General features: G+C 42.5%; 1 protein-coding gene and 1 pseudogene across 1 annotated transcript in view; both read right to left on the bottom strand.

Annotated features, from left to right (window-relative positions):
• Positions 1 to 18,191, bottom strand: part of SNTB2 (syntrophin beta 2) — a gene marked incomplete at its 5' end in the record, with an annotated part of 47,671 nt that overhangs the window by 5,783 nt on the left and 23,697 nt on the right. The window contains 2 exon segments of the mRNA XM_014591027.1: positions 1,836 to 2,020; positions 12,324 to 12,520. Of these exon segments, the coding sequence (XP_014446513.1) occupies positions 1,836 to 2,020; positions 12,324 to 12,520 (382 nt within the window).
• The window catches only part of LOC102496888 (39S ribosomal protein L1, mitochondrial-like), a 4,338-nt pseudogene continuing 3,639 nt past the window's right edge, over positions 17,493 to 18,191 (bottom strand).

The following is an 18,191-nucleotide window of genomic DNA, read 5'->3' as shown; positions in this document are numbered from 1 at the left end:
ACACGCACACACACGCGCCCGGCGTGAGTTTTTTTAAGCCACCGGGTCCAGGACACGAACCACGGTCGACTACGTGGGAGTCCAGCGACATAGCCATTACGCTAACTGCTGGTTCCCACTAATGTCTCAGACTTTTGAAAAGTGTTGGTTCATGGTCTACCCATAAGTCTACTAAGGGGTCATCATTTTTTAATTTTTCTTCCAAGTTATAAAGTACATGCACTAGCTGGAGGGAAGGAGAGAGAGAGAAAGTGAGTAATCACTTCCCCAAGGGAGAGGGCCACACTGCAATCCCTTCTCTTACATTCACCCCTCAAGATTTTAGGCATATGTGCCTGTGGGAGTGATTTGTTTTTCAAGCCACCTGGCCATGTGGGATTCAGCTATCCCAAGCACTACGCTATTGGTAGGGCCAAGGTTCATCATTTAAATAAGATTTCTTGTCAAGGTTTTCTCACTTGGACGCTGAACATTAACTCTAAGCTCTCTTTCAGTTTTGAATTGTCAGTATTGAAGGTTTCCAAATTTACACCTCCTGTGACTGTGCCAGTGGACAATACGATTCCATGCATGCATGGTAAGACCTGAACTAAGAGATAAAAAGACACTACTTTAATCCTTTATCATGATTTACAGTTTCTGGAATACACCTGACATACTTCTCTAGTCTCTTCAAGAGGAATCATGAATTCTTGATGACGCTTCCTTTAAAGGACAGGTCAAAGAAAGGATGATACTGAGTAGCTGTATCTATTTCTTTTTTCCTGATCAGCAGTTTCTGTAGCAATCTTGTCACCCTATTACTTATGATCCTCATCCCAACAAAGCTGATAATAGCAATGGATAGAATTTATTTATTAAAGTTTGCCAGCTACAGGGAACTGCAGATGGTGTGGTGGTTAAGGGTGCTGAACTCCCACATGGCTGATTACGGTTTGTGTCACCAGCCCTGGCAGCTTGTTTTCTCACTTTCTCTCTCTCTCGCTCTCTCTGGTCAAATTTAAATAAATAAATAATTAAATAAAGTTAAGTAAAATAATTCTTTCAAAAACCAAAAAAGTCTGGGAACCATCAGTTAGCGTAATGGCTATGTCGCTGGACTCCCACGTAGTCAACCGCGGTTCATGTCCCGGACCTGGTGGCTTAAAACTCACACTGGGCATGTGTGTGTGCATGCCCAAGATCCCGAGAGGAGAATGGAGGAGAAGGGACTGCGGCGTGACCATCCCCCCTGGGGGGTGATTTCTCGCTTTCTGTCTCAATGTCTCTCTCTGTCTGGCGAGCGCACGTGCCCTATAGCAAAAACCTCTCTAAAAAAAAAAAAAAAAAAAGTTTGTCAGCTATGGTACTCTATATCTACTTTTGGATAAAAACCTTTTTTTTTTTTAACATGGTTATCTATTTTTTCATTCTATCATTCAAACAAAGTTTTTAAAAGGAAACATTTTCCTAATGTGGGAAAAAGAAAGTGACAAGAAAATTCAAACCCAATGCTATCTTTTTTTCTCTTTTTTTAAATTTATTTTATTTTACTTTATTTAATTTGAGCAGAGAGGGACAGAGTGAGAGAGAGAGAGGGGAAGTGAGAAAGCAGGCCACCAGGTCCGAGACTCGAACTGTGGTTGGTCATGCGGGAGTCTAGTGTCCTTAACCACCACGCCACCTGCTGGTCCCCCCAACCCAATGCTATCTTGAAAACTGAAGTACAACGTCCTGGCTCCAAATGGATTGTCAACCCATAATTTTCTATATAAGAGGTAAACAGTGGGGAGAGGAAAAAAAAAAAAAAGAGAATACCAATTAGTTTGAAGCATGTTTTTCAGAAACACTCTTACCAGTTCTCCCTCAGGACCACCAAAATCCAGATACAGATTTCTAATGCCGTCATCCGCAGACATTTTCAGCTTTTCAAAGGGGTAGCGATACAATATGCTGCCGGAACTTCCATTCTCCCTGGAGATAGTGAACCCATTTTCATAGTGAACAGTGAGTCTCACCTCCTGGCCATTCAGTGTGCAGCCTGTTAATGACAAGCAAAAAACATGATTGGTAAAGTTCCTACTTCAGTTACCAAGTGGAACAAGATTCTCTGGCTTCAAGAAAGGAAAAAGGGAGGGACCAGCAGTTAGCGTAATGGCTATGTCGCTGGACTCTCATATAGTCGACCACGGTTCGAGTCTCGGACCCGGTGGCTTAAACTCATGCTGGGTGCGTGTGTGTGTGCGTGCGTGCCCAAGATCCCAAGAGGAGAATGGAGGAGAAGGGATTGCAGCGTGGCTATCCCTCCTGGGGGGTGATTTCTCACTTTCTGTCTGTCTTTCTGGCGAGCACATGCGCTCTATAGCAAAAACCTCTCCAAAAGAGAAAAAGAAAAAAAAAAAAAAAGAAAGGTAAAAGAACCTTTCCTTGAGTATGTGTGAAGTCTAATGTGCATCAAAGGTACAGGCTATACTGAGCAAAAGTCACAAAAGACAAAATGCAAAGGATACACCTGAATTGACAGGGCACAAAAAGCTTTAATCAGCAAAACTGGCAAATGACTCCTGTCAAGACCGGTATAGCCTGTGTTTCATTAAAAATTGAACACAAATTTGTCAGTAAAGGGGTGACAAGTGAGAGACCCTATGAGACCTGGAAATCAACACAGCCTTTTGAGAGCTGAACTTAAAATCACCTAAGGATTAGAGCTGGGCCATGCTTGGTCACATTAAACAAAAAGAATGGTCCCTGAACAAGCAACTCAATATACCAGACCAATGTACTCTTTCACTGGCTATGCTAAACCATTCAATTAGTCAAGGCAGCTAAATTTTTTTTTTTTTGAGAGATTTTTGCTATAGGGCGCGTGCGCCCACCAGACAGAGACAGACAGAGACAGAAAACGAGAAATCACTCCCCAGGGGAATGATCACGCTGCAATTCCTTCTCCTCCATTTTCTTTTCGGGATCTTGGGCACATACGCACACACACCCGGCGTGAGTTTTAAGCTACCGGGTCCGGGACGCGAACCGCGGTCGACTACGTGGGAGTCCAGCGATATATAGCCATTACGCTAACTGCCGGTTCCCAAGGCAGCTAATGTTTAGGAAACAGGTAAGAAGAGTAACATAAATATTGGCAATGTACCTCTCAGCACTGCTCAAAGAAGAGAGTTTTGGACAATGAACTCTGAATAGTAGTTATCCTCAGCAAAGGAACCTTATGAGGTAAATATAGATCAAACAAACTACCTGAAGAAGTAACCAATGTAATAACCTCTAAATGAATGGGCCCAGTCCCACTGGGGGAAGGAACAGCCAGACCTCAATCAAAGCAAGCAGGATACAATTTTCAAGAGAATTTAAGTCAATTAACATCCCTAAAGCTATGTATAGTCAGGGTATTTAGGGCTAAAGAGAAGAGAGGGATCAATTCCAGTCTAGAAAAGGGAAGCTCAAAAAGCAATGATCTCAAGTCCTTGCAGCACTGACTGCAGAGGACATCGTGCAGGTGGACACCTCTCCTTGCAGGTGCTCCAACAGTGGAGTGAGATTAGGTGACCACAGCTAATGAAGGCAAGTCATTAACCCTCCAAAACGCTTATTTAAAAGGGTTCTTAAATGTTCTTTTTCTGATTGTTTACCTCTCAGGATTGAATAAAAAGAAAGCCAATGTCAGTTGTGTAAATGTGACTTTAAAAAACAAGAATTCTGGGGACTAGCAAATGGTGTAATGGTTACATCGCGGAAATCCCACATCATCAACTGCAGTTCGAGTCCCAGACCTTGCAGCTTAAAACTCACACGGGGAGGGATCAGCAGTTAGTGTAATGGCTATGCCGCTGGACTCCCATGTAGTTGATCATGGTTCGCATCCTGGACCCGGTGGCTTAAAACTCACGCAGGGCACGTGTGCGTGTGTGCCCAAGATCCGAGAGGAGCACGGAGGAGAAGGGATTGCGGCGTGGCCATGCCCCCTGGGGGGTGATTTTTCCCTTTCTGTCTCTCTGTCACAGTCTGTCTGGCAAGCACACGCGCCCTATACCAAAAATCTCTCAAAAAACAAACAACTCACACGGGGAGCACATGTGACCGTGCCCAAGATCCTAAGAGGAGAATGGAGTAGGGATTGCAGTGTGGCCATCCTCCCCTAGGGGGTGATTTCTTGCTTTCTCTCTGTCTCTCCAGCAAGCACAAGTATCCTATAGCAAAAATCTCTCAAAATACTCCCAGAATCTGGGGGCCAGCAGGTAGCATAGTGGTTAAGGTATTAGACTCCCACATGGCCAACTGCAGTTTAAGTCCTTGACTTGGCAGCTTGAAATTCACACTGGGCACATGTGTGTGCATGGCCAAAATCCTAAGAGGGGAATGGAGGGGAAAGGATTAAACTACAGGCATCCCCCCTAGGGGGGTGATTTCTCACTTTCTCTCTCTCTAGTGAACACACATACCCTATAGCAAAGTTCTCTCAAAACAAGAAACAAAAAACAAAACAACAGAATATGGGGCCAGAGGGTGGTGCCAGAGGTTGGGGCGCTAGACTCCCATATGGCTGACCTGGTAGCTTGCTTTCTCTTCCTTTCTCTTTGGTGAGTAAACATGGCCTATAGCCAATTAAAAAAAAAAATCATAATAATACAATTAAATAATTTTTTTTAAAGACGTTTCTGGGGACCAGCAGTTGGTGTAATGGCTGTCACTGGACTCCCATGTAGTCAATCGCGGGTCTTCGACCTGGTGGGTTAAACTCATGCCAGGTGCGTGTGTGTGCGTGCCCAAGATCCCAAGAGGAGAATGGAGGAGAAGGGATTTCAGCATGGCTATTCCCATCCCCCAGATTTTTTGTCTTCTGTCTGGCGTGTGTATATGCCCTATAACAGAAACCTCGCCAAAAAAAAAAAAGAAATGTTTTTGTCTTTGAGTATGTGCACTCACTGGAGAGAAAGAGACAGAGACAGTGAGAAGGAAAGTGAGAAATCATCCTCTGGGGGTTGGCCACACCACAATCACAATCCCTTTTCTTCTAGGGATCTGGGTATGCATACGCACATGCCTGGCATGGATTTCAAGCCACCAGTTCCAGTACTCAAAACACAGTCAGCCATGTGGGCGTCTAGCAACATAAGTGCTATGCCACCTGCTGGCTTCAATAAATAATTCTTTAGAAAAACAAACAAAAAAACAGAATTTGGGGGGCCAGCAGGTGGTGGTGTGGTTAAGCTTCTGAATCACACATGGCTGATTCCGCAGTTCAAGTCTCTTGTGTGTACGCATACCCAAAATCCTAAGAATGGAGGAGAAGGTATTGTAGCGTTGCCATCCACTTTGGAGTGTGTGGGTGTGTATGTTTGTGTTGATTTCTCACTTTCCTCCTCTCCCCCAGCAAGTACATGTGCCCTACTGAAAAAAAAAAAAAAAAAAACACAAAAAAACCACAAAAACCCAAAAATCTTGTTTATGATGACCTTAGCTTGAAACCAAGTAAAGATCATACTGAATTATGTTTAGGTCTAGGTATTGAGCTTGTTTTAGTTTAAAACATAATTATTGCTAGATATTTTTGAACGACAGTATAACCTGGTCATAAAACTTTAGGGGCAGGCCCCATGGACCAGATGGTTAGGGGAAGCTGGATCACACATGGTCGACTGCAGTTCGATCCTGGCCCCAGCGACTCGAAAAAACATGCCCAGGCATATATGCATGTTTTTGAGGCCAAAATCCTGACAGGATGGAGGACAGGAGGTGAAGGAACTGTGAAATGACCATGTCTCATTGCGGGGTGCTTTCTCTTTCTTTAGGAAGCTAATGTATCCCTTGACAATTAAAAAAAAAAAAATTCAAACGTGAAAGTGGCCTATAATTGCACTTGGGTTTGGGGATGGAGTGAAAGCTGAGGATTATCTAAGGCACGAATTACTCAGGAGTAAAAGGCAATATCCATTTCCACAGCTAAGATGGGACTGTATCTCAACTCATCCTCCCTCTCTCTTATCAGTCCCTCTTCTAGACTAGGAAAATCCCTTCACCTGTGCTTTGGATGGCTTCAAATCCTACCTTCCTAGAAACTGCCAAGATTGATTATTCCTTCTTCCTCTTGTATTTTCAAGATCTTCCTATAAATCAGATCTTGTTCATTAGATTTTAAAAATGCTCAAGTCTCTCTCATTATTAAAGGAAATGCCATGATGGGGCCAGGAGGTGGCATGGCAGTTAAGGCACTGGATCTCATATAGCTGACTCTGCAGCTGGAGTCCCAGACCCCGCAACTTGAAAATCACGTGGGGGTACATGTGCATGCATGCCCAAAATTCCAAGAGGAGACTGGAGAAGGAATTGTGGCGTGGCCATTCCCCATGGGGTGATTTCTTATCTTCTTTCTCTCTCTCGTGAGCACACGTGCTCAGTAACAAAAATTGAAGGGGGGGGGGAGAAGAAGGAAAGAAATGCCTTGAACCCCCAAGTAGTCTGGTGGTTAAAGAAGAGAGATTCCACATGGTTGACTATGATTGGAATCTAAGTCCTGATGGCTTGAAAAACACCAAGCTCATGTGCACTTGTGTCCCAAATCCTAATAGGATGGAGGAATGCTGGAGAAGAGATTGAGGCATGACCATGCCCCACTGGAAGTTGCTTTTTCCCTATTCCTCTCTCTGGTGAACTCTCAGACCCTATGGCAATTAATAAAAAATTAAAAAAAAAAAAAAAAAACCTAGAAAACAATCAATCAGTGCCACTCCCCTCTCTCCTCTTCATACCAAAACTTCTTGAATGAACTATCTGCACTCAGTGTGTTGCTTCACCTCCCATTCCTTCCCTCGCCTTCTACAATCTGTCACTGGCATCACACCAGAAACAACCCTTTCCCTGGGCACCATTTATCTACTTGTTGCTAAATCCAACCTGCTTCTTTGGCCTTGGTTGTGTACATAGTTTCTATCCGCCATACTTTCGTTATGGCTGAAGCCCCATTTTATTCGGGTTTCTACTCTGTCCTAGTGTGCTTCAGTAAAGGGTTACCTCAACTTAAGGGAAGATGGCATCTGAGCCAATCAGAGCATGGCTTTCTCCTGATGTTTTGTGTGTACACTGGGGGTTGGGAGAGGGTCAGCATGTGAAACGAACTGGCTCAAACAGATTAAAAGACTATGATTGGGACTGAGAGGCCCACTCTTCTCTTACTCTTGTTCTCTCTTGATTATGTATTTCTTTAATATCAAATGTAGTTTTTTGTTTTTGAGAGGTTTTTGCTATAGGGTGCGTGCGCTCGCCAGATAGACAGAGAGAGACAAAGAGACAGAAAGCGAGAAATCACCCCCCAGGGGGGATGGTCACGCCGCAATCCCTTCTCCTCCATTCTCCTCTTCGGATCTTGGGAACGCACGCACACATGCCCTACGTGAGTTCTAAGCCACCGGGTCCGGGACATGAACCGTGGTCGACCACGTGGGAGTCCAGTGACATAGCCATTATGCTACTGGTTCCCTCAAATTTAGTTTTAATAGGCATCCGCTTAAACCATGCCAATGAGACATTTAACCTTACTAAACATTCCTTTCCTGAAATACTCTTCTTTTTTGGCTTCCATGAAACTTTCCATTCCCACCAACCCTATTTTTTTTTTTAAATTGCTCTAGCTACTACTTTTCAAACTCTTAAATGGAGGGGACATTGGCTTTTCTTTTTTTTAATTCAGATTTTTTTAAAAAAAGAATGATTTTATTTAACTTTATTTATTTATTTATTTAAATGTGGTCAGAGAGGGACAGAGTGAAAAAGAGAGAGATAGAAAGCAAGCCGCCAGCTCTGGGACTCGAACCACGGTCAACCATGTGGGAGTCCAGTACCCTTACCATCACACCACCTGCTGGCCCTGCCATTGGCTTTTTCATACAGTGGGGACGTTGGTGAGTGTAATAACATACATTAAAAGACAACTTTCTCTTTTCTTCTTTTTTTTAGACTTTTGCCATAGGGCACATGCAATTGTGAAAGGCAGTGAGAGCGAAAGTGAGAAATCACCTCCTAAGGGAGATGGCCACACTGCAATCCCTTCTTCTCCATTCTCTTCCTGGAATTTTGGGCACACACGCATGCACGTGCACCCAACGTTGCATTTCAAGCCATCAGGTCCAGGATTTGAGCCATGGTCGGCCATGTAGGAGTCAAGCACCTTAACCACCATGCCATCTGCTGTCCCCTAAAAGACAGCTTTCTTTTTTTTTTTTTGAGAGGTTTTTCGCTATAGGGCATGTGCGCTCGCCAGACAGACAGAGAGAGACATAGAGACAGAAAGCGAGAAATCACCCCCCAGGGGGATGGTCACGCCGCAGTCCCTTCTCCTCCATTCTCCTATCGGGATCTTGGGCACACATGCACATGCGCCCGGCTTGAGTTTTAAGCAACCGGGTCCGGGACGCGAACCGCGGTTGACTACGTGGGAGTCCAGCGACATAGCCATTATGCTAACTGCTGGTTCCCAAGACAGCTTTCTAAGAAGCTAATAGTAACAAAATTTAATAAAGCTAGGAGGGAAAAGGCTCACTAATAAATCACTAATAAATGTTTACAAGGTACACACTGATAAATAAAACCTATGTTATCTACTTTGTATCTCTCCAATGAAGAGACTGCTGGTGATTATTTCTGTATCATGAAGGACAAAGACCTTATGAAAAAGGTTCTATGGGGAAAATCCTGTTTCTGCTGTGACCATTTCCTTAGTAGGAGGGCTACGGGGCAGGGGGAGGAGGGTTTCAGTGTTTCCAGCAAGCCTCCTGGCCCATCTTTGCAGCAGCCATAGGGAGGCTCATATATGTGTGTTGCCCAGGACTCCTCTGGACTTTGCAGGATAATCTGGAATGGAGATCTTATAGATGTGACCTGACCTGAATGCCCAGGACTGCCTCAGAGAAAAGCTGGGGCACCATTCAGTGACTGCACATAGAAAGAGCTAGCCCATCATATATAATCAATGGGCTAATCATGACAGGTTACAAAGAAGAACGTGATACTGTGTTCTTCTCTTATTGCCATTTGGTCAAAGTCATGAAGTACATCTTAATTATTTTTATTTTTCTAATTATTCTTTTTTAAAAATAATTATTTTAACTTAATTTATTTATTCATTTATTTTATTTTAATTTGACCAGTGAGGGACAGAGAGAGAGAGTGAGTGAAAGGGAGAAAGAGAGAGGGAAAGTGAGAAAGCAAGCAGCCAGGACCGGGATTCAAACTGCAGTCAGCCATGTGGAAGTCCAGCGCCCTTAACCACCACACCACCTGCCAGCCCCATTTTTCTAATTATTCTTCTTTTGGGGAGAGGTTTTTGCTATAGGGCGCATGCGCTTGCCAGAAAGTAAGAGAGAGACAGAGAGACAGAAAGTGAGTAAATCAACCCCCCAGGGTGGATGGCCACGCCGCAATCCCTTCTCCTCCGTTCTCCTTTTAGGATCTTGGGCACGTATGCACATGCGTCCGGTGTGAGTTTAAGCCACCGGGTCCGGGACTCAAACCATCGACTACATGGGAATCCTGCAATGTAGCCATTACACCATCTGCTAGTCCCTCTAATTATTCTTAATAAGACAACTTTCTCTTTTTTTCTTCTTTTTTTAGACTTTTGCCATAGGGCACATGAAATCGTGAAAGGCAGTGAGAGGGAAAGTGAGAAATCACCTCCCAAGGGAGATGGCCACACTGCAATTCCTTCTTCTCCATTCTTTTCCTGGGATTTTGGGCACACACACATATGTGTACCCGGTGTTGAATTTCAAGCCATCAGGGCTTAATATAGTATATTAGATGAACTGTGGAAATGAAAATTATTACTAAGGTAATAATAGAATACAGCTGTAAATGAGAAAAAAAAGTTTAAAATTACCAAAAAATATATTTCTTTTGTTTATCTATAAATATAAGGAACCCGACAGCCCTCATTCTCCATCTCCTCAGGCCATCGTATCTAAATTACTGGGCCTGGTGACCACAGGTGCTGGTGAAGAGCCTGATGAGCATGCTGGCCCATCCTTGACTGCCCACAGGAGCACAGAGCACCACAGACCTTCACAGGGAGGATTCGCCCATCCTGGAAAACACAATCAGTGGTCACGACAAAAACTAGAGTCCCACAGCCCTAATACCAAACACACTATAGAGATAATGGGGAAAGTCATGAAACTGAGAAAGACAGTGTGGACATGGTAGCTTGACTGCCATCCACGGTAGGATCTTGACAGTCATCAGCATCACTGCTTGCTAGTTCATTGTGCTTGTGAGGAAAATACCCACTGGGTCCTGAATAACTAAAGACTTTTGTCAGCTTTATAACATTAAGAATAAGTAGGGGCCAGCAGGTCGCACAGAGGTTAAGATGACTGGATCCCATGTGGCTGACTGCGCAGTCCCAGTCCCAGACCTGGTGGCCTGATAATCATGCTGGGCATATATGCATGGGTGCCCAAAATTCCAGGAGGAAAATGGAGGAGAACGGACTGTGGCATGGCCACCCCCCAGAAGGGTGATTTCTTACTTTCTCTATCTCTTTCTGGTGAGTGCAAGTGCCGAATAGCAAAGACTTAAAAAAAATAAAATCTGTCTCTGTGCCTGTACTAGACGTAAACAGCAGGACCGGCAGGTGGCATGGTGGTTAAGGGCACTGGACTCCCAAATGGCCTACCACGGTACAAATCCTGGACCTAGCGGCTTACTTTCTCAGCACCCCCCGCCACACACACACACAGACACACTCTTGACTCTCACTCTGTCCCTCTCTGGTCAAATTAAAATAAATAAATAAACTTCAATAAAATAATTATATATAAAAAAAGAAGTAAACATCAGTTAGAAATAAGCAGTAGACGGGCCGCAGGTGGCATGGTAGTTAAGGGCGGTGGACTCCCCTATGGCTGACTGTGGTTTGAGCCCATGGCAGCTTGCTTTCTCACTTTCTCTCTCTCTCTCAAATTAAAATAAATAAATAAATAAATAATAAAGTTCAATAAAATAATTCTTAAAAAAAATAAAAAGGAAAGAAAAAACTAGCAGAAACTCTTGTATTTCTACAGCCATGGAGATCCCTCATCTTCCAAAGCCACACAAAGATAATTCACAGGAGTTGCTGCTCTTGAAATATTTTCTATTTTTATGTGTATTTTATAAAACTAGGTTTATTAGATAAAATACACAGAAAATAAAGGATCAAAATCAAACAAATCTGTAACCAAGACAATCAAGGTAAATCAAACCATATTAGAAACTGTAATTGTGGCTTCACTTAAAAAACTTATTCTTGTTAAATGAAAAGTAATTTGGAAACATCTATACGTATACATACACACATGAACGCACGCACACACGCACGTGCACACATAAATGATAACCCAAATTTATAGGCTAGCCACAAGAGGGCGCTTTCACAACGGAAAGAGACCATAAGCTCATTATTTCCTTGACGTGCTTATTTGAGTTCAGTATTGAACACACATTTTCAAGATTTTGAAGATTTGTTATAAATCCTTTTTTTTTTTTCTATATCCTTTAGTGGCAGCAAGCCATAAGCTTGTCATATGCTCATAATTTTAAGGGTGTTTTTCCCTAACTTAGATTTTAAATCTTAACTATAGTCAATGCACCTATTACTCAGTAAATAAAAATGAGTCCTTATAAACTCAAATTAAAATGATAAATAGTAGGGACTGGCAGGTGGTGTGGTGGTTGGTTCTTTCTGGACCTGATGGCTTGCTTTCAAACTTTCTCTTTCTTGCTCTCTCTCACTCTGCCCCTCTCTGGTCAAATTAAAATAAATAAGTAAATAAATAAATAAAATAATAATTTTTTTTTTTCGGGGGGAGAGGTTTTTGCTATAGGGCACGTGTGCTCTCCAGACAGACAGAGAGAGACAGAGAGACAGAAAGTGAGAAATCACCCCCCAGGGGGGATGGCCACGCCACAATCCCTTCTCCTCCATTCTCCTCTCAGGATCCTGGGCACGCACACACACGCCTGCACGCCTGGTGTGAGTTTAAGCCATCAGGTCCAGGACTTGAACAGCAGTCGGCTACATGGGAGTTCAGCGACATAGCCATTACTCTAACTGCTGGTTCCAATAAAATAATTCTTTAAAAAAATTTTTTTTATAAAAATTGATGAACAGTAACAATGCTATATTGTATGCAGGATGTTATGAATGTGGTTAAAGCCATGTAGTAGGTTTAGGAACTTTGTGCAAGAAAAACCAGGCTTCCTTCCATTGTCACCACTCTGAGCTGCCATGTTAGCATATGTTACAGCACAAAAGTGCCATTTAATGGCTATTCAAAATGAAAGGTCAGAATCTCTACCTAGAGAGACTTCCTTGATCAGCTCAGCAGCAGCATGACAACCCTGAACAAGTATCCTGGTCCAGGTTGACAGATCCCGATGTGTTTCCACCCTGAAGAGATGCATCTCAATGCCCTGCCGAGAGCCTGTCCTTGTAGCAAACGTCAGGTCAGATCCAAGTGAGGGCGACCGACATCCGGAGCCAGAATGTACCAACCTAAACCACAACAGAGCAGAAATCAAAAGTAATTATTGTGATATCAGGGGAAAATGGCAGGAATTTAGGTTCATTAATAAACAGAAATCATAGATTAAGTACATTAAAAAGCACAATTAGAGGCTGGCAGGTGGTGTGGTGGCTAAGGGCGCTGGACCCCCACATGGCCAACCATGGTTGAGTCCCAGACCTGGTGGCTTGCTTTCTCACTTTCTCTCTCTCTGTCCCTCTCTGGTCAAATTAAAATAAGTTAAATAAAATAATTCTTTAACAACAACAAAAAAAGCACGATTATAGGACCGGCATGGTGGTTTGGGGCAGCTGGATTCCACATGTCTGACTGTGCAGTTCGAAAAGCATGCTAGGCACATGTACACATGTGTTCAAAATCTCTAGAGGAAAATGGAAGGGATTGTATTAAAAGGGATTGAGGCGTGGCCATCCCCTGTGGGGATGCTTTCTCACGTTCTCTCTCTTTCACCTCTTTCTCTCTGGCTAGTGCATGAGAACATTTTTTTCTAAAAAACCACAATCAGGGACCAGTAGTTAGCGTAATGGCTATGGTGCTGGACTCCCATGTGCTGATTTCTCTCTTTCTGTCTCTCTGTCTCTCTCTGTCTTTCTGGCGAGCACACATGCCCTATAGCAAAAACAAAACAAAAAAAACATAGTCACAGTGTTTGAATGACACCTGGTGTCATAGTCAGATAGAATACTGGACTGGATGAACCATGGCTATGACCTTGAAGCCAGGAACTAATAGCAGCTGCTTACAAATACACATACATGTCTTTATTTGTCTAATTCCTGCTTGACTAAGGCAGAGCTTCTGATAAATGTTGTGCCTGGGGACTTTGCTAGCCCAAACTGTTCTAAAATCCTCTGAGGCTGTGAACATTAGAATGAGAATGAAAGTTTTATAATGAGATAATTTCCATTCCAAAAGTAAATAGCTAAGGAAAACCAATTTCCTAAACTCTGAAACTTTCCTTACTCTTCAGATACTACTCATGACGCCCTTTCCTTTGAAATGTGATATTACCATTTTTTAATTCCACTACATTTTTTTTTTTTTTGAGAGAGATTTTTGCTGGGGTCAGTAGGTGGTGTTTAAGGGCGCTGGACTCCCACATGGCCGACTGGGGCTCGAATTCTGGACCGGGTGGCTTGCTTTCTCACTCTCTCTCTCTTTCTCTGGTCAAATTAAAATAAACAAAGTTAAAATAAAAAATAATTCTTTACCAAAAAAGAGGGAGATTTTTGCTATAAGGCTTGTGATTGCCCGAAACAGAAAGTGTGAAGTCATTCCCCAGCAGGATGGCCACACCACAATCCCTTCTCCTCCATTCTCCTCTTAGGACTTTACGGCATGTATGCACATCTACCCAGCGTTAGTTTAGGCTGCCAGGTCTGATACTAGAACCGTGGTTAACTATATGGGAGTCCGTTGACATAACCAATATGCTTTCTGTTGGCCCCTCCACTACATTTTTTAAAATGTATGATCATTATTTTATTTTGGTCATAAGGTAAGTGGGCTCACCAGAGAAGCAGGTAGAGAAGGGGAGAGAAAACACCTCCCAACAGAGCGGTCATACCATGATCCCTTCCCCTCTATTTCTCCATGCTGTCAGGATTTGGGGCACGCAGACATGTCTGGAATGTTTTTCTAGCTGCCAGAGTTGGGATTCAAACCTCATGGTCTGCCATGTAGTATCTGGATGTCTTAACCTCTAGGCCCACTATTATTTTATTTGAAAATGTGAGTTCCAGGGACTGAGTGAGGGTGAGGTGGTAAAACTTGACACGTCATGAGGATGACCCATGAGAGAAGGTTCTGGGTCCACATTCAGAAACCTCCCTGAGTACACCATGCACATGGGTTCTCATAATCAGTAACTTGCTGAGGCTAGAGGTCAATCATAGCATCTTGAAAGGAGAATGGAGGAGAAGGGATTGTGGCGTGGCCATCCCCCCTGGGGGGTGATTTCTCGCTTTTTGTCTCTGTCTCTCTCTGTCTGTCTGGTGAGCGCACGTGCCCTATAGCAAAAACCTCTCAAAAAACATATATATATATATATAATATGAGTTTATTCTAGTGCAAAAAAACCTTGAAATCCACGCTTCTAAAAAATTTTGCCAGGAGACACATGTGCTCACAGGAGATAAAGTGAGAAAGCATGTCACAATCCCTTCTTCTCAATGTCCCTTCCTTTCAGGATTAGGGCATGTATATACATACATCTGGCATGTTTTTTTAGGCCACCAGGTCTGGGAATCACTCCAATGGCCATGTGGGATCCAGCCATCTTAACTACTGTGACACCACATGGCCCTACAATTTAAAAAACAATTTTTGGGGGGAGGTTTTTGCTATAGGGCACATGTGCTCACCAGAAAGGCAGAGAGCAGCAGAGAGACAGAAAGTGAGAAATCACCCCCTGGGGGGATGGCCATTTCCCAATCCCTTCTCCATTCTCTTATCAGGATCTTGGGCATGCACACACAGGTGCCTGGTTTGAGTTTAAGCCACTGAGTCTGGGACTCGAACCACAGTCAACTATATAGGAGTCCAACAACACAGCCATTACACCATCCGTTGGTCCCACAATTTAAAATTTTTTAACTGACAGAGGGCACATCTGTCTCTTGCTAGAGAGAGAGAGAGAGAGAGAGACAGAGAGAGAGAACCATCTCAGTGGCTTGGTTATGCTACAATCCCTTCTCATCCATCTCTTTACTCTTTTGGGATTTTGGGCACATACATATACATGCCCAGTATGTTTTTCAAGTCACTAGGCTAGGACTTGAACCACAGTTAGCCCTTTGAAATTCAGCTCTCTTAACTACCAGTTCACAGGGCTGGTCCTACAGTTTTTTCATTATATACATTTTCGTGAACTTTTTGAATACCATTTCAGTCATATGGTGAACACATATACCCTATAGCAAAAAAAATTTCAAAAATAAAAAATAAATAAAATATATAATTCTTTAAAAAATAATTATTCATTCCATTCTACTTATTATTGTTGTTTTTAAACTTACTACAGTCCTCAGAGAGAGAGAAAGGAAGCAAGTTGCCTGGTCTGGGACTCGAACTGTGCTGGCCGCATTAGAGTCCAGCACCCTAACTACCATATTACCTGTGGACCTAACCCTTCCATACATTAAAAAAAATCTATTGGCTGGTTGGAATCCCAGACACGGAGGCTTGCCTTCTCACTTTTCTTCTCTCTCTGTCTCTCTGGTGAGTGGGTGCAGGTCCCTTACAGCAAAATAAAATAAATTAATTAAATAATATAGTTGGGAAAAAATCCACTGCTCTCTCCAGCACTTTGAATCAATCTTTTTTATCCATTTATGATTTTGAAACATCACATATTGGTCATTTGGAAAGTATTTGTTCACTGAGTTATACGGATTTTCCAAATGACATAAATACCTATCTCTCTCTTCACCCCGTAACCCTGGTCACTCACTCTCATGTATTTAAAAAAAAAAAAAGAAGAAGAAGAAGTACGGGGAAGTTGTCCAGCTCACAGCTGTACATGAAAGTTTTCCAGAGTTCTAATTTCTGCCTGAAAGCTAAAATCTTATGAGGAGCAGTGATTTCCTTAAAGTGACAGATTCATTTGCTCATATTGGAGAAAAAGACCGACTAATACGCAAGTCTGACTACAGTTCATCAATCAGTTATTCCAACAAGTCAAAATGGTGTTTAGTGAGGAAAAAAAATACAGTTCAGCTAGCAATTTAATCACACACATGCCATTCCCTGAGACAACAATCATATTTCAGTTTTCAGCAGAAGTCCTCTGTGTACTTCCCATTTCACTGCACCGAATATTCAAAAGATGAATGGTCAAGGGTCAAGATGAAATAAAAATCATTATTTTCACTACTTCAATAAAGACATTTTGAAGCTAAGCTGGCAGCGTTTCCCTCTACAAGTCTGTGGGTAAGAATACAGATATAATATCTACTAATACAGTTTGCTTCCAACTGCCTGGATTCATACTATGGCACTAGCAGCTCTATCTACCCTCAGTGCAAATGTCAACACAGTGAAAAAAGCAAACAACATTTTAGTATTACTATGACAACAGCTTTGGGACCGGCAGGTGGAGTGGTGGTTAAAGGTGCTGGATTCCCACATGGCTGACCACAGTTCAGGTCCCAGGCCTGGCAGCTTGCTTTCTCCCTTTCCTTTTCTGGATCTGGTAAAATTAAAAAATAATTACAAATGGAATTAAGTAAATAAATAATTCTTTAAAAAAACAAAAACAAAAAAATAGCTTTGAACTAACAGACCCCCAAAAGGGGAATAACAGAAGGTCCACAATGTATACTTTCTTTTTTTTTTTTTTTTTTTTGAGAGGTTTTTACTATCGGGCGCGTGCGCTCGCCAGACAGAGAGACAGAGAGACAGAAAGCGAGAAATCACCCCCCAGGAGGGATGGTCACGCCGCAATCCCTTCTCCTCCATTCTCCTCTCAGGATCTTGGGCACGCACGCACACGCGCCCAGCGTGAGTTTTAAGCCACCGGGTCCGGGACGTGAACTGCGGTCGACTACGTGGGAGTCCAGCGACATAGCCATTACACTAACTGCTGGTTCCCCACAATGTATACTTTGAGGATTACTTTACTGAGTTGGTTCCTACTGAACCAACATGACAATTAAACATCAGCTATGTTAGAAAGAGTTAAGTAAGTTTGAAAATTATTCTGCATATGCTCCAACCATGCAAGATAGAATACTGAGGAAGGTGATAGGGTATTCTACCATATTGAATTTGATTGCTAATCCTGAGTTAGAAATTAAAAAATATAGTCTAGGCAAATTTTTTCCTGCAGATTTTATTGTGAAATATTTGGCAGAGGGAATCTAATTCAAACCAGCTGCTGAGCAGCAGTTGGATAAGACACACGGCTAAAAGGCTCCCCCTTTGTGGAGAGGCCAGATGAGCTCATGCAAAGGCGTTTAGCAGCTTTTGCCCCGTAAGTCCTATAAGCACACCATTCAATTTTCCACACTGTAAACTGGCCACACTTGGTTTGGCTTCTTTATTTCTTTCAGTCAAGGAAAGCTCATAGGAAAAGACTACAAAATCAAATTCTGGAAAATCCACAGAACCTATAAAACCGCATCTTTTTTTCTTTTTTTAAGGAAATTATGCGGTTTTGAAATTTTCTCTATTGCTTCTTAAACCACTGAAAATAATTTCATAATCCAACACTTTAGAACAGCTTCCTTTTCACTTTCTTCATTTCCTACCTCTTTAGGTAACAATGGATTGACCTTTAGTAATAAACCTTCACCTGTTGAACTATGAAGGAAAGTGCGTACCACAAAGGAACCCGAACTCAGTAGTCTGTGCCTTCAAATTTCATTAATAACTGCTCGCAGATGGGCAGCTATCCGATCACTTGACATATCCAATGTTGCTATTTCGGTCTCGAGAAAGTTCTCCCTTTCTTCATCAACTTTAATTTCATGTCCAGTTTTAAATAATCCAAGCATTTTGGGGATGTCATGGCTGATGGAATTTCAAATAAGCTTTGGGAGAAGAAGCCGCGGGCCTTCAGAACAAGGTTCCACATGGCTACTGTGAACTAGATTTTTAAGGGAATGAAGATTTTCTACTAATAATTCAGCCTCCAACAAA

The sequence above is a fragment of the Tupaia chinensis genome, unplaced genomic scaffold (assembly GCF_000334495.1).
Source record: "Tupaia chinensis unplaced genomic scaffold, TupChi_1.0 Scaffold000523_1, whole genome shotgun sequence".
Lineage (NCBI taxonomy): Eukaryota > Metazoa > Chordata > Mammalia > Scandentia > Tupaiidae > Tupaia > Tupaia belangeri.
This window is presented reverse-complemented; position numbering and strand designations above follow the sequence as displayed.